General features: G+C 36.1%; 1 protein-coding gene across 5 annotated transcripts in view; it reads left to right on the top strand.

Annotated features, from left to right (window-relative positions):
- Window positions 1-25468, top strand: part of PHKB (phosphorylase kinase regulatory subunit beta) — a 223376-nt gene that overhangs the window by 79073 nt on the left and 118835 nt on the right. For all 5 annotated transcript variants that reach the window (XM_037516321.2, XM_037516318.2, XM_037516317.2 and 2 more), the window contains 2 exons: window positions 7380-7495; window positions 19977-20040. In XM_037516321.2, coding sequence (XP_037372218.1) covers window positions 7380-7495; window positions 19977-20040 — 180 coding nt within the window. The remainder of the gene's footprint in view (window positions 1-7379; window positions 7496-19976; window positions 20041-25468) is intronic.

Genomic DNA, 25468 nt, shown 5'->3' with positions numbered 1-25468 from the left:
CAGCGGGTGGCAGGAGAGGTCTGCGCGCCATGTGGGATCCTCGCCCACTGGCCGGGGATCGAACCGGCACTGCAGAGGCTGCAGGCAGCTTCGCAACCCAGCGCTCAACTGCTGCACCACAGGAGAGGCCCAAGATTTATTTATTTTTATACAAGAGTTGGGGTACAGGCCGGAGGCGCGGGAGGGTGAGAGGATTCACCAGAGATAGAGTGGGGAGCAAAACAGGCAGAATGACTGAAATACACTGCTGAGGGGAGCAGTGGGAGAGACAGGAGAGGTCTGCTGTGCCCGAGACATTTTTAACATAGGTAACTTATATCTATTCTGTGCATTTAAAAAAATGAAGATTTTTACATAGTAGGAATCCAAATTGGGCAAGAGGTAAAAGTATCCATTTTTCCAAATGAAATATATACACACACAAAAAAAATCTTCACTACAAAGCCTTTAAAACAATTAATCAATACAGTGAAGTGGCATACTACAAAGTCAATATATAAAAATTAGTTATGTTCCTATATACAAATAGTGATCTGGAACAGAAAGAAATCAAGTAAACAATCACATTTACTATAGCATGAAAAAATAATTAAGTAACTGGGAATAAACTTAACAAAGGAGGTGAAAGACCTGTACAACAAAGCTATAAGACATCATTAAAAAAATAGAAAAAGACACAAAGAAATGGAAAGATATATCTTGCTCATGGATTGGAAGAATTGACATTTTTAAAATGACCATCTTGTTTTGTTTTGTTGTGTTTTGTACTGTAATTATTTTTTTACGCCAATGTCTTAGTTGGTTCCCCTATATTCCACCGTGTATATATATATACCACATCTTCTTGATCCAGTCATCTATTTTTGGGCATTTGGGTTGCTTCCAGGTTTTACCTATTGTAAATAGTGCTGCAATAAACATATAGGGACTACACCTGAGTGGGTGGGGGAAGTAAATATTGTTTAAAAATGAACGATGATGTAAAAAAATAAAAAAAATTAAAAACCAAAAATCAAATATACAAATAAAACTGAAGTAATAAGATTTGACACTAAATAAAAGTAGCTAAATTGAAAAAAAAAATGACCATCTTATCCAAAGCAATGTACAGAGTCAGTGCAATCCCTATCAAAATTTCAGTGACATTCTTCATCAAAATAGAGCAAAATTACTAAAATTTACATGAAACCACAAAAGACCTTGAATAGCCAAGACAATCAATCTCATCAGAATTGAGGACTGAATTCTCACAAAGAAATTGTGTTATCAGAACTCCTAGACTTCGAACTATACTACAGTCAGACATGTTATAATCAAAACAGCATGGCATCAATAAAATTAAATGCAGTGACCAACAGAATAGAATTGAAAGCCCAAAGTAAACCCTCACATATATGAACAGCTAATTTCTGACACACGAGCTGAGAGTGTACAATGGAGGAAGGAAAGTCTCTTCAACAAATGATGTTGTAAAAACTGGGCAGCTACATGTAAAAGAATGAAACTAGACCACTATCTGACATTATACACAAAAATTAAACTCAAAATGGATTAAAGATTTAAATGTAAGACCTGAAATCATAAAGTACATAGAACAAAATATAAGCAAAACACTATAATTTTGGCTCCAGAGATAACTTTGGGGTCTTGACTCAAATGCAAGGGAAACAAAAGCAGAAATAAGCAAATGGGATGACATTAAACTGAAACACTGTGCAGCACAAAAAAGTGTCATTAAATGAAAAGACACCCTATGAAATGGGAGAAAATATTTGCATATGGTATATCCGACAGTGGGATAATGTAGAAGATCTACAAAAAATTCATATAACTCAACAAAGAAAAAAAATATCCCAATTAAAGAGCAAATATTTTGAGATGTGAGAAATTTAGTACAAAATCTTTGCCCCCAAATAGGTTAATTTAAGAGAAAAGTATTATTTGTATATTGGGCCATTTCATTTTCTCTTGACAGAAAGAAAGCTGATTTGCCTTTTGACAAGGCTCTCCTAACCAGCAGCAACTACTCTAAATCCAACACACTTGAATTTAGTCTTTAAACTTTCTTTCTTTTACTGTGAGGACTGGGGTTCTGATTAACATGAATTTTGCATCATATTTGTTTAGGAATACTTAGCAAAATAAGGAATTAAGAATTAGAAAAAAAATGGAGAAATGAAAGCAGAAGGCAAGTCAAGAATGGAGTTTTTTTGTTGTTGAAAGCACTGCAAGAGAGAAAGAGAAAGAGATGGAAACTACCTTCACACCCAGGCCTATGCCCTACTGCGGTGGTTGCTGTGCAGGCAGTTTGGTAGCATGTGCTCTGGCAGGTAGGTATTGTGCCAGGGCTAAAACTTCTTAACCTTGAGTATCAGGGAAAGTGTATATGAAGTCACTTAAGGCTACTTTTTCCCTCCTAAGCAATTGCTGACTGATGTAGGGCTTAGTCACATTAAAGTGTATGAAATCATAAATGCCTTTAAACGTTTGGATGAATGCAAGGTGCAGGAACAAAAACCTTTCAGTATTTGCTTATCTCACTTAAACAAAATTAATTTACAAATGCCCTTTGAAACAGTGAAGAGAGTTGGCTTTTGAAGTATGAAGGGAGGGCCTGAAACATTTCTAATAGGAAAAGAGTAGCAAATAGAAATCAGTTCCCTCTTGCCATTATTACTAATTTAACATGTATAATTCAACCATAATTTAAATTTAGAGCTTGGTGTTTGGTTTGAATTGTCTAATTGATGAATGTTTATTTAAGGCATTTTTAAAGAATTTTTATTGGATCATTTGTAATGTCAGTCCTTCTTACCTGATTTCACCATAATATCTGAACTTTCTTATTCACAAATTGTCCTGGCATATATGTTTTTAATATACTCAGCCTTAGGGCCTCTCCTGGTGGTGTAGCAGTTGAGTGCTGGGCTGCGAAGCTGCCTGTAGCCTCTGCAGCACCAGTTCGATTCTTGGCCGCAGGCGAGGGTCCCACATGGCACGGCAGACCTCTCCTGCTGTGCCCACTGCTCCCCTCAGCAGTGTATTTCATCAGTCTGCCTGTTCTGTTCCCCGCTCTGGCTCTGGTGAATTCTCTCACCCTCCCAAGCACCTGGCCTATACCAGGTAACGGTAACACAAACTAGAAATTGGTGTGAAAATGGAGCAAAGAGCAACACTGGATACATGGACTAGAGTCAGAATTGAAGTTAGTACACAGAATGCCCTAAACTTGGAATTAGTAGAGATCTTTATTTTCATATTCTAGTAATCTTGTATCTCCCCACGCACCCAATCCATTCTGAAGCCTAGTATTACTTTTGTGTATGAAACATAAAAAATATATATTTCTGAGGTCAGAGAAGTTATATAGATCCACAATTCCTTATCTGAAGAAAGCTTTGGGAGCAGATAAGTTTTAGATATCAGAATGTTTTCTATTTTAAAAAAGAAATACTGTGTATCTTATGTAAAAATCTCATCAGGGTGTAAGGCATACCCCATTAACAATATATTTTCATTTATAAGACGTATGCATATTCACACAAAGAGGGTAAGTAAAGCAGATAACTTCATGTCAATTTTGAGTTTTCCTGACAAATGAGTTAAGAATGAAACAATTGGCTTCAGAGTATGGGATTTTTATATTGCAAATAGCTATGGTAGGCCTGTATACTAATTAGATGTGGGAGAAAATGAACACATGAACAAAGAAAATTTAAATCTGTGGTCTTGGTTTATGTGCAATTTTAATTAAGAGAAATAAGTTAGAGGCCTCACCAGTGAGGGGAGGTTTGAACTGGGGCTGAAAAAAGATTCATAGAAGTGTTTCAGTTAGAAATGAGCAAAACTGAACCTGACCAGCCCACCTGGAACCTATGGTTTATGTAGCACCATGTAGTGGCACGTAGGACCAGAGTGGGAAGATAATGGGGGATTTGATTGTCAGACATGAGACTTTTGACCAAAGAAATAATGTGAAAAATAGAAAATTGGAGTGTCAGATTTATAGAGGGGACAAAGGACTCACAGTAACCAAAGATCATTTCCATATTTCTAGACCAAGAACTTAGAAAACCAGTAATCTTATGGAGAAAAACAGAATTGAGAACTGCTTACCAACTATGGAAGAGTTTAGAATGTAGTGGGAAATCCATTTGGAAATGTGTTATAATTGGTTATAGAAAGAAAGGTATGAGTTGTAATTATTCAGAGCTACAACTCACAGAATTGTAAACATGCGTGAGCAATACTTTATTCCCTTTCATGGAGACCAGGGCCTAGTGCGGCTAGGTTTTCATGTATCACATAGCTATACAGTTAATTGTATCACATAGCAAGTTCACTGTATAGCTGAGAACAGTACCAGATCTTTCATATGCAGTGTCCTTGCCTTTGCATTGGTCCATGCGTACTTTCTTTTATAGCACTGTCTGTTGTTGAAATTGTGATAATGAATGAGCTTTCTGGAGGCATGAGGTATGTGTAATGCAGGAAACAACACAGAACTTTGAAGAGTGTCCACTAGGGTGGAAGGAAGAAAGGACAAGTGGAGGGAGGGTGGGGGTGTCAATCCAGGGGATGGAAATTTTAAAGAAGATATAAGTGACCTATTTTCTAAGTGATAGGAAGAATGGATGATAGACATTTTGTAGGATTTGGGCAAATTTATAATAGTTTTAGTAATCTTTGCAACTGTAGTTCTGTAGTGTGGTGAGGGTACAAATTAAATTAAAATGTTTATTGAGGTCCTTCCTGGTGGCGCAGGCAGTTGAGTGCAGCACTGTGAGGCTGTCCGCAGCCTCTACAATGTTGGTTCAATTGTTAGCCGTGGAGATGCCCACATGGCGAGGCAGACTTCTCCTGTCTCTCCCGCTGCTCCCCTCAGCAGTGTATTTCATCAGTCTGCCTGTTCTGTTCCCCACTCTGTCTCTGGTGAATCCTCTCACCCTCCTTCACATCTGGCCTGTACCCCATTTCTTGCATAAATAAATAATTCTTTTTTAAAGATTCATCCATTCATGCATACAAGAACCGGGGTATAGGTCAGATGTGCAGGAGGGTGAGGGATTCACCAGAGACAGAGCTGGGAACAGAACAGGCAAACTGACTCAAATACTCTGCTGAGGGGAGCTGTGGGAGAGACAATAGAGGTCTGCTATGTCATGGGGGTAGCTACCTGGCCCATGGGAGGATGGAATTCATGCTGCAGAGGCAGAGCTGGATAGCTTCATAGTGCTGTGTTTAACCCCTTGAGCCACCAGGGAGACCCTATACTTTATTTTTAGAACAGTTTTAGGTTTATAAAAATAGAATGTTAGAGAGTTCCCATATACCCTCAATCCCCCACACATAATCTCCCCCAGTAGAAACATTAATCAACAGAAGTCTACATTTGCTTGCAAGGATGATTCTACAAAGACATAACCACCCAAAGTCAACAGTTTACCTTAGTGTTTACTCTTAAGGTACATTATATTCATCATAGTAATATGATGGAGAATATTTTCCCTACCCTACAAATCTTTTGTGCTCTGCCTCTTCTTCTCCCTCAACTCCTGGCAACCATTCATCTTTTTGTTGTCTCCATGTTTTACTTTTTCCATGTCATGTCACTAATATAATGTACAGCCTTTTTTTTTAAAGATTTATTTATTTTAATACAAGAACCGGGGTACGGGCCAGATGTGCAGGAGTGTGAGAGGATTCACCAGAGACAGAGCAGGGAGCAGAACAGGCAGACTGACGAAATACACTGCTGAGGGGAGCAGCGGTCGAGACAGGAGAGGTCTACTTCGCCATGTGGGAATCTCCCTGGCTGGCCAGGATCGAACCCACGCTGCAGAGGCTGCGGACAGCTACACAGTATGGCGCTCAACAGCCTGCACCACCAGGGAGGCCCCTATAATGTACAACCTTTTCACATTGGTTTCTTTCACTTACTAATATGTACTTAAGATCCTTCCTTCACTTTTCATGACTTGATAGCTAATTTCCTGTAAGCACTAAAATAACATTTCATTGTCTGGATGTACTATAGTTTATCTGTTTACCTACTGAAGGACATTTGGTTGTTTCCCAGTTTTGGCAGGTATGAATAAAGCTAGAAACATCTAAATGCAGTTTTTATGTGTTTATAAGTCTTTCAGCTCCAGAGTTCAGGAAAAGGAATGTGACTGCTGGATCATGTGTTACAAGTATGTTTAATTTTGTAAGAAACTGCCAAACGATTCCAAAGTGGGTATACCATTTTGAATTCCTACCAGCAGTGTAAGAGATTTCCTGTTAGTATTTGATGTTGTCAGATTTTGGCCATTCTAATTGTTGTGCAGTGGTATCTGATTGTTGTTTTAGTTTTCACTTCCCTGATGACATATAAAGCATATTTTCATATGTTCATCTCCTTTTGTTAAGTTTCTGTTAAGGTCATTGTTCCATTTTTAAATTGGGTTGATTATGTTCTTGTTATTGAATTTTAAGTGTTCTTTATATGTTTTGGATAATGTGCTTTACAAGATATGTCTTCTGCAAGTATTTTCTCCATGTTTGTGCCTTATCTTTTAATTCTCTTGACATTGTATTTCATTGAGTAGACATTTTTAGTTGTAATGAAATCCAATTTATCAAATTTTTTCTTTAATAAATAATTTCTTTGGTGTTATGACTAAAAAGATTACATCATAACCAAGGTCATTTAGATTTTCTCCTGTTACCCTGTAGAACTTATTATTTTGCTCTTCCATTTAAGTCTATAATCCATTTTGTGTTCATTTTGTGAAGGGTATACAGACTATGTCTAGATTTATTTTTTCTTTTTGTATGTGGATGTCCATTTGGCCCAGCACCATATGTTAAACTATTTTTGCTCCATTGACTTTATACGAATGGGAACCTGTAGAAGGCAGGAGGATTGTGGGATTAATAGGCTCTAATTAATAGATTATGAGAGTAATAGGCTTCAGGTTGATCTAGTATGGGACTGACTCATAGTAAAACTGAGATATACCCTTTAATCTGCCAAATTTTATTTAACATTTCATATGGACATTTTAGATGTGAAATATGATCTAGTTTAAAAGGCTTTATGTTTTTCTTAATTCTTAAGTTCTCATGAACAGTAATAGTGAATTATTAAAGAATTATAGTTGGAGCATTGAGATGATTTAAATCTTATTTCTATACTGTATGGTATTAGGTTTTAACTTTAAGCTTTATCTTAGAAAAACCAGCTATAACAGTACTCATAGTAATTTAATAATGTTGTTAAAAAGTATTGTTAAACAAGTGTGTATTTGGATTTCTAATGGTATCTAATTGTTGTTATTAGTATCTCGAGATCCTGTTATTTCATGTGTCTTTATGCTCCATTTCTTTTCTTTTAGGTTTCTTTTATTCAAAACCTTGTATTTTGTGTTGAAAGAGTTTACCGTGTCCCTGATTATGGTGTCTGGGAAAGAGGAAGCAAATATAATAATGGCAGCACAGAGCTACATTCAAGGTAATTTGCTGATTTCTGAGTGCTTTTTTAATTTAAATGTGTGGAATTTGAATATGAATAAAATGAATAAAAATCAAAGTATTAGATTGGTGTTAATTTTCATCTCTTTTTTTCTTCCTATGTGTGATGCAGATGAAATTCACTTAAAATTAAAGCAGGAATCTGTTCTCAGTGCCCATAAGCAGATGCAGGAAAGGAACAGGGTATCTTTTCCAGCCTTCTTAGGTGTCAGTACATGCATATCAACCTCTGATCCAAGGCTTGGCCTTTCTGCTCAGCCAAGTCATTTTCCTTATCTTCCTGTAATGATGCAATTTAAAAGATCAAGTACGTTAAATTTGTAAAACACCAATTGTATATGCGTTGGTTGCAGAATTCCCTTCCGTCTTATAGAGCTGATTTTTATCCTAATCATAGACTCTCATACCCATCATGTAAAACTTAACATTGAGTATTTTCTTTAAGAGGTGTGATCAGCATCTTGATCTGTGGTACAGTGGATTTGAGTAAACAACAATAAGTGATGATTGAAGTACTAATCACACAGAATACATACATAGTACTAATCACACACACAGAAATTGAGCTGATGTAACATATTTAGTAACTAAAAACTGACTGTTGCTAGCTGTGTAATGTCTCAATGCCTTAATTTCCCTGACTATAAAATGAAAATAGTGATAGTTTCTCTTACAGAGCTGTTGTAAAGATGTTACATAAAATTTTTGAATATATGGCATAACTACTTGAATACAAGTATACTTATTTATTTCAGAATATTTTAATAACAAAGATTGAAATAAAAAGGATTTTCTGATTAACTCCAGATATGTAATGTGCAGATATTTTTCTATAAATTTTATGATTCATATGAGCATTTTTGTAATATAGAATAAAATACTAGTAATGAGTAAAGAAATTAGCAAGAGGAATAATTTGTAGGAAAATATAGTTCAAACAGTAAGCACATTAAGGCAAATACTGAAAACAGGAATATATTCTTATATTTCAACTATCATTCAAAGTAAGTTCTCAATATTCTGGACTATCAGTCACATTATATGAAAATGACTCTTATTAGATAAGGTGATTTTAAAATTTCTACCTTTTCAATGTTTATTATGTATCAGGTCCCTTCTCTGCTTTTTAGTAATCATTTCAAATGTGATGATGTGCTTTAACTGACATTATTTTCCATGTAAAATATTTGGAATTGGTATGTTTCTATTTATAGAACTGTAGTAAACTCGGCAAGAACCTTGAGTAAAAGTTACCATTAGCCCTAGATTGAGGGTGTTGGAAGATCCCTAGTAAAAAATCAAAAGCTCCAATTTGTTTTCCTGTAACTGAGATGCCAATCTTTAAATTGAATCATTAAGGATTTTATTTCAAGACTTGGAGGATCATTATGTGATGTTCTTTGCTACCTTTTGCATGCAAAATTAATCTTAATTGTAGCAGCCAATTTTATTCAGATGGATGGGAAATGAAGTTTGCCGTTTAGATTTGGATGATGGGTTTTATACATTTAACATTCATCTTCTAATTTTCCATGATATGACACTTTCAATTCCCCAAAAGAACTTTAAACATTATTTTTCAAATGTTTCTGAGCACAGTGCTCCACAAACCTGTATTGGAAGTGTCACCTCTGGTGCCAGAAGGGTCTGTTTTGAAACTGCAGAAGAACGGAACCCACGGCACTCATCGGTACAGTGATGGCAGACGTGGGGGGTGGGGGGCAATATTTTTCTTTACTTAGAACTGAGTAGTGAAATGTAGAGCCAGTGAATCAGTTGCAACTCATACTCCATTGCTGCTGTTATACATTTCAGAACTCTCTGTGATTAGCTGGATCTCATCTTTATTGTTTCGTGTAATATCCTTAAGCTATTCGTATAATTTCAGACAGCCTAAAATTGGATAGTCTTCCTTGCTATAAGTACTCATGCTGCCCTTTTCCTTTTGACTTTCTTTGTCATTCTCCTTCATCTTTGTGCTTACACTACTCCTTAGAGCAGGAAGCAGAGTGAACAGAGTATCATTATTGCCCAGATACTCACTAATGCTTTGGCTATAGTGACTGCGTTGGTAAATATCCCTTCCTTCCTTTGCCACACTGGACACATCTTCTAAGCTCTACCCAGGTCAAAGATTACTGCCCCTGGGTTCCCCAAACATACACACAGAATTCTGATGTAATATGTTCCCTCTTCAGTATCTATACAAAGTTATCCTTTAATAGTGCCAATCTGTGGCGTATAGTTACAGAATATTTTTTATTTTGGCCAACTGGAGAACATTACTGTCTTTTATACAGAGGGAAACTAAAATTTAGGTTTTGCGATTCCCTCCACTTCCTTTAATAATGAAACTGTAGGTACTAGAATCAGAACTGGATGCCAGGGGTTGGCAAATTGAAAGAAAGTTGCTTTTACTGTATCATGTCATATTAAAAAGTCTTAAGTTTTCCTCAAATTGAAAGAACAGTGGGGTATGAACTCGTGGTGAATGTGTTTTAAGGGTATTTTGTTTACTCCAGGTTCTTGAATTATTTAGTATTTCTAGGTAAGCCCAGAAGTTTTCTTTCTTTCTTTTTTTTTTTTTTTTTTTTGTGGGACCCTCACCGGCGGCCGGGGAATGAACCGGCGCTGCAGAGGCTGCGGGCAGCTTTGCAGCCCAGGCTCAATGCTGCGCCACCAGGGGAGGCCCCAGAAGTTTTCTCTAAAGTGGTCTCAGTACGTTTATTTGAACCCCATTCAAGCAATCGTTTCACCCCTTTCAGGACTTTAATAAAAGGGTCCATTTGGCTATAAGCTCAATATCATTTCCTTAAAATGTTTCCTAAGAAGCCATATGCTGCTTCCCTGATTTTTCCGTTGACTTCTCAAGCAACATGCCCTTTCCAATTTTTCCTCTAGTATCTGGAACTTTAACAGATAATTCTCTTTTCTCTTGTTCAGTCAGTATTTATTTTAACAAAGGCCTATACATTTTAAATTCACATATTATTTGTTTAGTTACATTTATATCATTTTGGTACAACTCTTTTTTGTAGCACTAATTCTTAAACCCCTAGTGTTTCATATTCAAGTAAGTCTTCTCTACTGCTCCAAGTTTAATTCAAGTATTTTAATCTTTATATTTTCCCCTCCTCATTTATGTAAAGATATTCCTACTCCTTGGGGCTGCCTTTAACCAGAGCTTTTTCCATTGGAGAATGGATGAGTCTTCTATAAAATATTAACCGAACCCTTAACCTAACTGAATTTTTCGCAATTGGGGAGCAAAAAGTAAAATTTTACTTAATAATTCAGTAATGTGGACATATATCTACATTAACTCCTAAACAGAACTTTACATTTATCAGCATAATTTCCTTTCTTTACTTTGTTAAAGGCAAAGATAAAGGAGACTGTAGAAGCAAAGAGAATTTAAATCTTAGTTTTTGAGGCTTTTTATGGCTTTATATTCTATTCTCTTGGCTTTTCCAATAAAAAAAAAAAGCCATCACTAAAATATCAGATAAGTAACCATCATTGTACCACTTTACTCAGCTTAAGATGCTTTTGGTGACAATTTTATTCCATACAGTGCTTCGCATTTAAAGTAACTACTTAGTCTCCGTAAGTCTTTTTTTGATGTTCTAGTCATTTAACTATGATAGAAGCAACTATCCATCAATTCTGCTTCATTTTATATATTTTTACCATACTATACAATTCATGAACATCCATTAAAACTGCAGTACCATAAAGTCCATATTCTTTCAGAAAGTTTCATTGGGTAGATCAGGAAGTGAAAACATAGTGCTTGAGCAGAAGATTATGAATTTAGTTCCTATGCTTGCCAGTTAATTTTTTGGATTCCCTGGTGTGTTATAAGTCACTTAGCCCAAATACCATGTTTTCTAGAAAAGGCTTGATTTTTGCAACAAATCATCTTATTGCAAGCTATCTTCCAAGCAAATTTTACTTTTACTCCTCTCCAGAATCAAATTGGTAAATGATCTATTAATAAATCATCGACTATTAACAGCTTCAATCGTAATCACAATAATTTAATTTTGTGAATTTCTTCTTCTAGTAAAATATTTTTAATTTACACAATGTATATATTATATTCACCAGTAAAATAGAAGATTGTATTAGGAGTGTGTTTGAATTTTTAAATAACTTGCTGTTGCCAGAGATTTAAACAACCACTGCCAATAAATTAACATATTTATGAATTTCAATTAAGTCCATTTTTCAAACCATTTGCATGAGGAAAGAATGTTAAAATGGAAAGAATTCAATATTTACTTTCGTTCAGGTTTCTTTTGTATACCTTTAGGAGACAATTTCCAAATTTATTCTCTAGCTATCTTTTTATTTTTTTATTATTTTTTATTTCATTTAAATTTTTTTTATTAATATATTTTATTTTATATAATTCCTACATCATTTTTTGTTTTTGCACAATGTATGCATTTTCATTTTGGTTATATTCCCCAAACAATTGCACCCCTCTTATTTTGACCCTAATCCCTCCTCTTCCCCTCCCCATGTCTCTGGTTTATAGTTGCTTGTTGGTTTTGATTTTCACTTTATTATAATTAGTCTTTTTCCTGGTCCCTTATTTAGGTTTTCTAAATTCCTGCTATGAGTGAGACCATTCGGTATTTTTCTTTTTCTTTCTGGCTTATTTTGCTGAGCATGATCTCTTCCAGCTCCATCCATGTTGCTGCAAATTGCATGAGTTTATGAAAAAATGTTCAACATTACTTGTAATCAGGGAAATGCAAATCAAAACTATAATGAGATACCATCTTATACCAGTGAGAATGACACATATTAAAAATCCTAGCAACAACCAATGTTGAGGAGGATGTGGAGAAAAAGGAACTCTCCTGCACTGCTGGTGGGAGTGCAAACTGGTCCAACCACTATGGAAAGCTGTGTGGAGATTCCTCAGCCTACTAAAGATAGAGCTTCCATATGATCCAGCAATTCCACTCCTAGGTAATTACCCAAAGGACACAGAAACATTAATTCAAAAGGGCACCTGCACCCCTATGTTTATAGCAGCATTATCTACAATAGCTAAGCTATGGAAACAATCGAAATTCCCCAGAATAGATGACTGGATCAAGAAGATATGGTATATATACACAATGGAATATTATTCAGCAATTAAAAACGATAAACTCTAGCTATCTTTTTGAATCGTTTGTTATAAATAGAACCTTGGACAAGCTATATCGTGTATCTCTTCTAGTGCAGAATTATTTGTGTTTTCACCTTTTGAACAAGTTACTTTCTCTCATATTTCAAAACTCTGGAAATAGTCTTAATAACACTTATATCTCACACTGTAAGTGGAGGTTTGCTGATTTACTCAGTTAAATATATGGGAGTGTTTCTGCTTTGAGGGCTAACAGGAACCCTCAGGGCATCAGGTTATTTAAGCCTCATGACTTGTATATTTCCTTTCCCAGTTAAGGAAGTTTTCCCCTGTTATTTCTTTAAATAAATTGTCTGTTCCATTTTCTTTCTATCTTTTGGGAATCACAGTATCTTTATATTGTTGCCTGTCCTAATGGAATTGGATAGATTCAGAGTGTTTCTTCATTCTGTTTTCTGTGTATGTCGCTTTCTTCCACCTGATCTGCCGTCTACCTTTGGTCCTCCTTTTAATTTAGTCTGCTTCCACAGCTTTCTGTGGGATTGTTTTTGATCTCATCTATTGATCATTTTGTAAGCTTCCATTTCCTTATTTTTCTTATTTCCTTATTTTCATTTAAAATTTTCAGTTTCTAAATTCATTAATATTATTTCTCAAGTCATTAATTTTTTTCTGCATTGGCTGAGTTTTCTTCCATTTTTAAAACTTCTTCATTATGGCAATTTTGAACTCTCTGCCTGATTGGAAGATAAGATTTTCCACATCTTTGTGATTGAGTTCTAAAGTTATTTCCTCCTTGTGGTGACATGTTCCCTTGAGGTCTCAAGTTGCCTTGTATTCTCTCTCTTCATGTGTGTGTCACCATTTTGCTGCCCATTCCCCCCCCACTCTGGAATCTTGCACTCTCCAGCAGTAGCATATTAGACTCTTCAGAGGACAGCTATGAGAGCACTATGGTGGAGGGTAGGTGGGTACCTCTCCTGACATTCCACCCTGGTTACTGGCAATCAGGAAACCCTTTATTTGCAGTCTCTGTTCCCTGTGGTTACATATTTTTCTGACTACATACACTGGTCACAGGTGCAGAGTTTCCTGAGTCTTTCTAAAACTGATGTCCTGGGGGCCTCCCTGGTGGCACAAGGGATTAGGCACCGCACTGTGAAGCAATCTGCAGCCTCTGCAGCACAAGTTTGATCCCCAGTTGGCCAGGGTAACCCACATGGTGAGGCAGACCTCTCCTGTCTCATCCACTGCTCCCCTCAGCGGTGTATTTCAGCAGATCTGCCTGTTCTGTTCCCCACTCTGTCTCTGGTGAATCCTCTCACCCCCTGCATCTCTGGCCTGTACCCTAGCTCTTGTATGCATAAATAATAAATAAATCTTTTTTTTAAAAAAAAAAAAAACTGATATCCTGAAGCCCCCTGTTGAAAATGTTTATGAGAAAATATGGCTGCTCTTTCCCTTACTGTAGAGCTAGACAAGTGCCCGTGCTTATGCTTTCTTTGTGAGTATAAGCAGAGTTTATGAGCTGGCAGAAGAGTAGTAGCCACATCTTCTGTCTCTGGAAAGCTCATGGTATAGAACCCCACTGCAAAAATGTCTACGTGTATGACATGCTCTGTGGCACTCCTGAAGAAGCCCCAAGCTGACCCAGTTCATTGTGGCCTCATCTAGCCATCCCAGTAAGTACAGAGTGGAGATCTTACTAGGGGTCTCAGTGGGGTAGGGGGAAGTGTTTTCCTGCTTGCTGCTGGATAGTCACAGACAATCTTCAGAGCCCAGAGACATGCTGGCTTAACCATGTGGCTCTCTCCATTACTGAACTTGGTCTCTGGTCCCCTGGATGTCTCTTGTTCAACTAGCAAACAGACTGTGTTCTCACAGTGAATTATGCTTTCTTCTTCCCAGTGCAACAGCCCGCAGGACTGTTGAAGGAAGAGCCCACAGCCTTTCTAATGAACTTGAACCTTTTCTGACTTACTGTTTTTCAGTCTTTCCTTTGCTTTCCAGTGGTTTCTGGCTCTCTTTCTTGCTGAAACACTGATCCTCACTTCCCCTACTCTATCCTCACTTCCCCTACTCTATTCTCTGGCTGCTCCTTTGAGTGCTTATCCTTAATATTTCTGAGGGAAGTGATGTCTCAAGGATCCTGTCTTCCACCATCTTCACTCTTTTCATTTGCATTTGTAAAAAAGACTATCTTTCCTACATTGAAATACCTTTGTGTCCTTGTTAAAAGTAAAGTGGATATTTTTGCATCATTCTCTTTCTGGATTCTATTTGTTTAACCCTCTGCCAACCCACACAGACTTGATTACTCTAGCTATGTAATAAGTTTTGAAATTGGGTAGACTTATTCATCCCACTTCTTATTTGTCTTCCAAATTGTTTTGAGCATTGTAGGTTACTTTGATTTTCCATATGTATCTTAGAATAATCTTGTCTGTATATGAAGTATCTTGCTGGAATTGATAGAACTTGACATCTTTACCATGTTGTCTTTAATTCCATGAATATATTGTCTGCATTTATATAGATCACCTTTGATTTATTTCTTCAGCACGATCATTTCAGTATGGCTGTCCTATACATGTTTTGGTACCTTTACACTTAATTATTTCATCTCATTTTTTTTTCCTTAATAAGGTACTATATTTTAAATTTCAGCTTCCATGTATTCATTGTTAATGTATAAAAATAAATTCTTTAATGTTGACCTTTGTATCTTTGAATATATTGAACCTACTTATTCTAGGAGTTTTTTAAAAAAGAAATTTGGTACAAGTTTAAATATATAATAATGTCTTTTGTAAATAGGGGCAATTTTATTTCTTCCCCTCTGAACTGTATTCCTTTGATTTCCTTTTCTTGTCTTACTACCTGCTAGAGCTCCAATGCAATGTTAAATAATGGACTCCAATGTAGTTCCTTTTCTATTTTCTGGAAGAAATTATATAGGATTCACATTAATTTTTCCTTTTTTAATTTTTTAAAAATTTATTTATTCTTTATATATTTCACATCATTCTTCATTTTTGTACAATGTATGCTTTCTCTTCTCAGGTTTAGTCCCCATTAAATTCCCACTTTAACTTTTCTTTTAATGTTTGGTAGAAATCTTTAATGAATCATATAGGCATGGAGATTTCTCTTCTGACCATTTTTAAATTATGGATTCAATTTCTTTAATAGTTATAAGGCTATTTGAATTATCTATTTTGGATTGGTTGAGTAATGGTAATTTTTGATTTTCCAGACATGATCCATTTCTTCTAAGTTGTCAATTTTATGTATGTAGAATTCTCATAGTATTTTCTTATTATTCTTTTGGTATATTGTATAGTGTTTGTAATGATAGCTCAAATTTTGTTCCTTTGATTATTTGTGTCTTTTGCTTTCTTTGTCAGTTTTGCTAGAGGTTTGTCAATCTTCATTATCTTGTCAAAGAAGCAGTTATTTTTTTTCCATTGATTTTTCTGTTTTTGGGTATCAATGATCTCTGCTTTTATCTGTTATTTCCTTTTGTTTTCTTTGCATTTATTTATTTATTTTTAAGAGTTATTTATTTATTTATACAAGCACTGGGTACAGTCAGAAGCATGGGAGGGTGAGAGAATTCACCAGAGTCAGAGCGGGGAACAGAACAGGCAGACTGACGAAATACACTGCTGAGGGGAGCAGCAGGCGCGGCAGGGGAAGTCTGTTGCGCCATGTGGGACCCTCGCTTTTGGCCAGGGATCAAACTAGCACTGCAGAGGCTGCGGGCAGCTTTGCAGCCCAGCACTCAACTGCTACGCCACCAGGGGAGGCCCTCTTTGAATTTATTTTGATTTTTTTTTCCTAACCTCCTTAGGTTGAGGCTTAGATAATTAACTTGAGGCTCTTTTCCTTTTCTTCTATGTACACTCTGTGCTGTAAATTTCCCTCTCAGAACTGTTTGAACTTTGCTGTTACATGTCATTCAATTCACTGTACTTCTGAATTTCATTTGAGACATCCTTTGACCCATGTTGATTATATTGAAGAATTTTGTTTTGATTACAAGTATTGGAAAATTTTCCTGTTCTATTTCTGTTATTGATTCTAGTTCAATTCCATTGTGGTCAAATAACACAGTATGGTTTCAATTCTTTTACATTTTGACAGTTATTTTTTGGAGTGTGTGTGGGTGTGTGTCCAAGATAAGATAAACGTTCTGTATGTCCGTGGGCATTTGGAAAAAGATTTGTATTCAATTGTATAATGCAGAATTGACTAATACAGAATTGTGTTAGTCAGCTTGCACTACCATAACATTGTACTGGCTAACTTAAATAACAGGAAATAAATTCACAAAATCTGGAGTCTAGAAAATCCAGTGTGAAGGTGCCAGCCTGTTCAATTCTCTGGTGAGAAGTTTTTCCAGGCATATAGATTACTGCCTCCTAGGTCCTTACATGGTAGGGAGGGAGATAAAGCTTTTTGTTGCTTGCTAGTTGAAATTTTTCTGCCATTATTTTAAACATTTGTTTTTAAGCTCTGCCCTTTTTCTCCTCTCCTTCATGGAGTCCAATAATATTAATGTTAGATCTTTTGTCATTGCCCTGCAAGTCCCTGATGGTCTTTTCACTTTCTTCTTCAGGTTATTTTCTCTCTTGTGTTCTTTATTTTCCTTGTTTTATCTTCCAGTTCAGTTATTATTTACTTCTTTGTCCTCCATTCTACCATTGATCTTATCTACTGAGTTGTTTTTTTTTTTTTCAATTTTTGTGTTTTCAGTTCTAAAAAGTTTGCTGAAACTTTCTATTTCTTAGCTGAGGTTTATGTATCTTTTCATTTGTCTCAGAAATAATCATTATTCTTATTGAAGAATTTTTACTGATTGCTTTAAAAATCTTAGATAAATCTAACATCTCTTTCATATCAGTGTTAGAATCTATTGATTGTCTTTTTTCATCCAACTTGAGATCTTACTGGTTTTAGTTATGATGAGGTTTTTGATTGACACATGGATATTATGAACATCATGTTGTAAAGACCATGAATCTTATCTTGACTTTCTATTTCAGCCGTAATTTTTTTGATACCACTCTGGCAAGGGAAGGGGACAGAGGTATCACTCCAGTATTGCCAAATGAGAATGTCAGACCAGGTTTTTTTTTTTTTTTTTTTCCGAGTGCCCAAAACAGGGACTCCTCATTACTTCTTGGCCTGGGTGGGATGCCTAATGTCCCAATAAGCCTCTATTGAGACCTCCCTGTCTGGAAACATCAGAATCCTTCATTACTGATTCTTAGTTTGTCTCTATGGCTGTGTGACTTCTTTATAGCTAGTCATTATTGAAAGTACTGACCCTCCATTTGACTTCCTTTGACACTATCCCAGCAGGAGGGGGATATTCACCAACAGGAAGGGAATGTTCACCTTATTACTGTAGGGGGTATATTGTGGAATCATGCCTCTATTTGTGGTATCCGCTAACACTGAGGTGTGTGTGAGGGAGGTGACTTGGTAACACCCATCAGGAATGAATGCTATGACTTCCTCCTAGGAATTCTTTGGTACCATCATTGGTGAGAGAGTTGGGGGTTGAGCATGATTCCTCCTTATAGACTTGTGAATATAGAAGTCTAGGTTTCCCACTCAGCCTGCACAGGAGAGGGTTGGGGTTGGGTCACATTTTTTTCTGAGTGGTTATTATCCAAAGGTTTTCTGTTTTGTTAGGTTGCCCTTTTCCTGGTCCTTTGGCTAGACATTGCAGGATTTTTTGTATGCACCTGCTAACATCTCCTGCTTGTTGGCTTTTTCAGCTCTAAATCTGGTAGATGGAGGCAAAAAGGAAACTCAGGAAACTTACCTCAGTATTGTTCTGAGACTGCCGAGGTCCTGACCAGTTTGCTTTTCATCTTTCTGAGCCTTTTTGTATGAGGAATAGGGAAACTTACATCCATTCCACTTTTCTATTCATGTATTTTACAGTAAGTTTCCCACGTATTTACTGTTCTATAATAAAAATAATGCTTACTTGGGAACATCTCATATAAATAACCTATAGAAAATGTAGATCATGATCCTTTGAGTAGCTTATATCTGTGATTCTTAAATTTAAAGTACATTCAAGCATCTGAAAGACTTTTAAATACTGGTTTTTGGGCCCCACTCCCAGTGAAGAATGCGAACTGGCATATTTAACAATTTCCCAGGTAATTCTGAGAACCAAACATTGATAATCACCACTATAGAGAAGATCTAAAATGATGATAGATATTTAATTTTATTATTTTTAAAGATTTATTTTTTTATTTATGCATATAAGAACTGGGCTCTAGCAAGAGGTGCAGGGAATGAGAGGATTCACCAGAAACAGAGGGGGGAGCAGAACAGGCAGATCTACTGAAGTAACTACTAAGGGGAGCAGGGGGCGACACAGGAATGGTCAGCTGAGCCATATATGGATCAGCTCTCTGAACAGGGATCTAACTCATGCTACAGTGCTTAGCAGTAGCTTGATAGCACTGAGATTTTAACCCCTGTGCTACCAGGAAAGCCCTACATATTTACATTTAAATTATATTTTTGTATACATTTGCTTTGAGTAAAAATGAGAAAAAATCCGATTAAGTAAAAATAAACTGAATATTAGTCCTAAAATATTTAAAGGTTGATATTTATAAGATGACATTCATGTTTTTAATGTAATTTAGGTCTTCTCATTTTCCAATCCAATTGTATGTGGCATTTGAGAGTCAAAGAAGTACACATTTTGTTACAAAGAGAAGATATATAAAAAAAATGAGAGGTGTGGTAATCAGTAATTCTGTGACCATAAAATAATCCTTATTTTATTGGGCCCCAAGCAAAGAGCATTTTAAGGGATACATTTAACTGTACTCTATGGTAAATGTATGACATGCAAGATCTTTTTAAAGTTTCTAAGTTGACATCAGAAACACTCTCTTACGCTGCTATGAACTGATAGTGGTTATCCCTGAGCACATGTCATCATAATATACCTTCCTCTAAAGTTCATCTTCCCTTTTTCTTCAGTTAATGAGTACAAATGATATTGGAACTAAAACTACTTCCATCAAAAGTATGACCATTTGTCTAGATCAAGGTGAACTTGGAAATATTTTCCCCAGAAGATTACTAGCTATAAAAAAAGAAAAATTAAAATAGTGAAATGTCAGATTGAAGTCTCTTAGACATTATTCTTCTTATGGAAGTTGTTATAAGTGTTAATAAAGAATCTTGCTCGTGAATATTCATCAGGTAATGGTTCTTATTTTGTAGCCAGATATATTAGAGTTATAAGGTATTTCCTTTTCTCTTTTAGCTCTGTTGGTCTAGCAAAAGCAGCTTTAGAAGCAATTAATGGATTCAACCTCTTTGGCAATCAGGTAAAAATAACAATAGCGAATTATTTTTTGAATTGTGTGTTTAATTAATGTAATCATTCATTAACCAAGTCTTTCTTTACGATCAGAGAATATCTAAAACTTATGTTATAGCCCATTGTGAACTATCTTACCCTTAATGATAATTTAACAGTTAAATTTTAGTTGTCTAAGTAAAAAACACTGCTTAATTTAAAATAAAATTATTGATGAAGAATTCTCATTTTCTTTGTTTGATAGCTTTCTCTAAAGTGTCTTATTGGCTTTCACATTTTTGAATATTTCTCCTACTATGTGCCTCACATTATCCATATTAGTTCTCATGCTGGTTTCAGTTTCATGATGATCTCATTCAGAGAGGAACTTGTGTAACATGTATAGACAAAGAATTGGAACCCTCAGCTGCCTTTAGTCATATGTCTTAATCTCATTTTCTTCAGAATAACAGGGAAAACCCTAAGGGTTGCCTTAAATTTTCATATGATCTTTAACCAGTTTCTGCTTCTAATCAAGTGACCATGATTGACTTGTTAAGGGAAGAGAATAAAATGTTGGAATACAGGTTACTTTCCTGGATCAAGAAATAGGCTCATTATCTATAGCAATTTTTACAAATATTTCTGTCATGGAGAGGGTAAAGGAAATGTCCAACTATATTAAAAAATCCTTAACTGGTAATATGCTAAGTCACTGAGGATAATTTAGGAAATTATGCAGGCATGTAAAGTGTGCCAAGGTTTTTGTTACAGAAGATGAAATACTATCAGCCAAATATAAAACTATGTGCCTGAAGTCTAAAATATAAAATACTTTCAAGTTGGAGTATGGTAGCACAGCTGCCTCTCTTCCTCTCTCTACATATATAAATTCTTCTCTTCTTGCTCCAACTTCCTCTGGTTGATGGACTCTGGATAAGTCCAGGATTTGAAGATTTAAGGATGACCACAAACATGGAAGGATTGGAACAAGGGGAGCAGCGCCTCATTCTGGGTGCCCAAGTGATGACTCTAAATCACCTTCTTCCTACACTTTTCTTTCTCTTTCAAGATCAGTTAGAGAAATGAAAGTATCAGAGGTCATGGGTCTTGGGAGTGTGTGAATCCACAGAAAATCATGGGTGTTAATATACCTGTCTTAGAGACTTCATAGTGCCTTTTGCACAAATCTCTTGACTTGCATCAACATTCCTCCCTGAAAGAGTCAATATACTCATGCAAATAAATGTGGGCATCTGTCCTCAATATGTTTCATTGCCTTTTTCATCCCTCTCTCATTTTAATGTGTGTCTATGTGTGTGTATAAGAGTGTGCATATAGGAAGATAGAGAGAGAGGGAAGAGGAGAGAGAAAAGAGAAGCAGCCATGGGGGAATAGGCTATAAATGGTATAAAGCAAAAGGAGAATTAATTCTTGACCTTATTTAGCATATGGAGCTGTTTCTTGCAGAGCTGTGTACCAAATGCTTGCTGAGTTGACTATTACTTGATTCTTACAGGTGGGAATATAGGTGATTTTTTTTTCCTTTAACCACACAAATGTCATTTGTCATTTTGTACTCCCACCAATGAATACTTTGGCTACTTATTTGCCTAGGCCTCAGCCTCCTTATCTGAAAGAGATAGAGATCAAGACACTAAGACATATTTCAGAAGGTTTTCATGTAAATAAAAAGCTCAGTTAGCATAGTGCTTGGCAAAGATTAAACCCTTCATAAATATTATCTGTTATAATTAATGAACTACTTACTGGTCAGAATTAAGAAGGAAATGAAGAGATTGAACTGAAAAACCTCTACAGATAATGTCAAAGAGATGAGTGATGGACAAAACCAGGAGTGTTACAGTAGCAGCCTGCAAAGGTATAGATTGGTCTTGTTTTCTCCCTTTCATGGCATATCAAATAGTGATCCTAATGGTGTTGCATGTCTAGTTCAACTGTTATATGTGTTAATTTTAGCTCTGATTTGCAATTGCCCCATGTCCTTTGCTATACCTACATTTTAGGGTACATTGCCTCCATACTTAGTATGCACCCCCTCGACCTACATAAATATCCCACACATATACAATGTACCTTTTCTAACTACCCATAGTTCAGAACTCTGCCTTAAGCCTACTTTTCTCAGGAAGCTTTCATAGATCTTTTAACCATAACTTTAAAAGCACTGAATTACTTTACTATGCATTCTGAGTCTGGATAATAAATATACTGCCAATATTGTTCTCCAGCCATAATTTCTCTGTCTTGGTTGCATACTGGAATTATTTGAGGAATTTAACAACAAAACTGATATCTGAGTGTACCTCTGGAGATTCTGATTTAGTTGGTCTAAGGGAGTCCTTGGCATTGAGATTTTTCTAAACCGCCCAGGAATTTTGATGTGTAGCCAAGGATAAGAACAACTGCTCTAACAGAGTTAATTCTTGACCTTATTTAGCTCATTTCTGTTTCTGGCAGAGCTATGTACTAAATATTTCCTGAGTTGCCTACTCCTTGATCATTTCAGATAGATATATGGACAAATGACATTTTATTCTTTTAGCCACACAATTTCATATGTTGTAAGCAGAGCCTCTCCATCTTTAGTTTTCATAGCATAATATTAGAAAGGATCCTAGTTGCACAAATATCCTTTATCTTTGTTTTTGATGTGAAAAATTACAGAAAACTGACTTTGAAAATGTTAAAATTCTCACCTTTATAGAAGGTAATTTAATTAACCTGCTAAACAGTAGCATATAGTGCATGTGATCTTAGTATTTAAGCTAATGTCACTTCATGTACTTTCAAGAACTGTGGTCTAATTACAAGTCAGCGACTAGGAAAATAACCAACATAACAAAGAAATGCTCTTATTTATTTATTTATTTATTTATTTATAGAAGAACTGGGGTGTAGGTCAGAGGTATGGGGGGTGAGAGGATTCACCAGAGACAGAGTGGGAGCAGAACAGGTGGATCTACTGAAATACACTGGTAAGGGGAGCAAACGGTTGAGAAAGGAGAGGTCTGCTGCTCCATGTGGGTATTAGCTCCCTGGCCAGGAATTGAACTCAGGCCATGTGGTGGTAGCTCTGAGACTTAACACCTATGACACCAGGGAGGCCCCGAGCATTTGTTAATGTGCCTGTTAGGTTTCTGTAGTTCCTTTTCAGAGAAGTGTCTTTTTAGCTCTTCTGCTCACTTTATGACTGGATTCTTTATTTTGATTTTGTTGAGTTGTGTAAGCTCTTTGTGTAGTGCAAATATTTCCTCCCAATCTGTGGGGTGTCTCTTCATCTTGGTTATTGTGTCTTTTGCTGTACAGAAGCTTTTTAGAAATGCTCTTATTGAGATGAAAGCCCAAGTTAACCTCCTGCAGACTTGTGATTTCAGATCAAATGGGTTTTCTCAGTTATTTCTAGAACATTGTTGATACAGCGTTCTTATATGTGTGTCTTTAATTAAATTAATTAAGAACTTTCAAAAAGTACATTCCTTGTCAGCAACTCAGTTATAGATTTTTGGAGCCAGAAGTTCCTTCTCTCAAAATGAATGGTCAGAGATGAGGTGGTTTCCATGAGGCATACAACAGAGATGTAGAACCAGAATTAAACCAAAGCGACTTATTAATGAACCTGGGATATCGATTATTAGTACAGGATACCTTGGGCTCTGAATGCTTTCTACTTTTAGAAGTAGAAGTATTTTCTCTGAAAACTCCTAAGTTATTTTCCTCTTTTAAAAATTTAATTTAGTTTTTTTAAAATTTTGATATAATTGGGATATAACACTATCTTAACTTCGGGTATGTGATGTAATGATTTGATATTTGTACATAATACAAAATGGTCACCACAGTAAGTCTAGTTACCATGCTTCACTGCACAGTTATACATTTTTTTCTTGCAATGAGAACTTTTAGTATCTACTTGTTTAGCAACTTTCAAATATACAATGCAGTTTTTCAAGCTGTAGTTTTCATGTTTTGTATTATATTCCCATGATGTAGTTATTTTATACAGGAAGTTTGTACCTTTGAATACACAACTTTTTCTTAAGTAGTGAATTTCTGAAGGAGGTATCCACTTGACAAGCAGCATGAAAGTCTTGCCCTTTTTGTGTTTCAGTCAGGGTACAAAATAAGACATGGAAAATTATTGGGTAGAAAGAACCTTTAGCTTCGGTTATGACAATTGTGTTCCTGCATTTTGTTTTCTTTTTTAAAAAACATCAGACTTGCTTTTTATTCAAGAGAAAAACCCTCTTTCTATTTTTGCTCTGAAGCTATTTTCACAAGTTATTTTTCTTTGGGAGACATGCCTAATTTCTTTAATGGTAAATCTATGAGACTATTTAGATCTTTTGGAAACATTTTCATATAATGCTTAACATGAAAATCACATATTTAGTCATAGCTTCAAATATATTCTGTATAACCATAATGATAAATATATACAAATATTATTTAATAGTTCACAATATTTAAATAATATTTAAATAAATCATAATTTACCCTCAGTAAAAGTCATAGGCATGGTAAGCAATAGTTTTGTGATTCTTTTTTTTTTTAAAGATTTATTTATTTATTTATACAAAAACCAGGGTACAGATGCATGGGAGGGTGAGAGGATTCCCCAGAAACAGAGTGGGGAACAGAATAGGCAGACTGATGAAATACACTGCTGAAGGGAGCAGTGGGCGCAACAGGAGAGGTCTGCTGCACCATGTGGGACCCTTGCTGACTGGCCGGGATCGAACCGGTGCTGCAGAGACTGCAGACAGCTTCACAGCACTGTGCTCAATTGCCTGCGCCACCAGGGGAGGCCAGTTTTGTGAGTCTTAAGTCTGGGTCTCAGCTCTGCTTTTCTGAAACTCTGAAAATTAACACTCAGGTTTATCTGTGATTCAAAAATTCCTGTATGTGAATGGGATCTTCTATAGAGAAGAGAATTATAGTGTGAGAGAGGGGCTGTTGGAAGATTCTGTTGGTGCAATAAGTAATATATATATATATATTTATATATATATATTTATATATCTAGTGACCAGTTTCATCTTGTTTTTATCACTAGTCATATCAGAGTCACTATTTGTGTATTTTTCCTGTTACCCCAAGTTCATATATAAATATTAGCACACAGAGGGCCTCCCTGGTGGTGCAAAGGGTTAAGCACCATACTATGAAGCAATCCGCAGCCTCTGCAGCATAAGTTCAATACCCGGCCAGCCAGGGAGCAACCCACATGGTGCAGCAGACCTTTCCTGACTCTCCCGCTGCTCCCCTCAGCAGTGTATTTCAGTTGATCCACCTGTTCTGTTCCCCACTCTGTCTCTGATGAATCCTCTCAACCCCATTCCTGTATCTCTGGCCTGTACCCCAGTTCTTGTATACATAAATAAATCTTTAAAAAAATTGAAGGGCCTCCGTGGTGGCACAGCTGTTGAGCGCTG

The sequence above is a fragment of the Talpa occidentalis genome, unplaced genomic scaffold (genome assembly GCF_014898055.3).
Source record: "Talpa occidentalis isolate TD23 unplaced genomic scaffold, MPIMG_talOcc4v2.1 talOcc4.17, whole genome shotgun sequence".
Taxonomy (NCBI): Eukaryota; Metazoa; Chordata; class Mammalia; order Eulipotyphla; family Talpidae; genus Talpa; species Talpa occidentalis.
The sequence above is the reverse complement of the archived record's forward strand: the minus strand, read 5'-3'. Positions and strand labels throughout refer to the sequence as shown.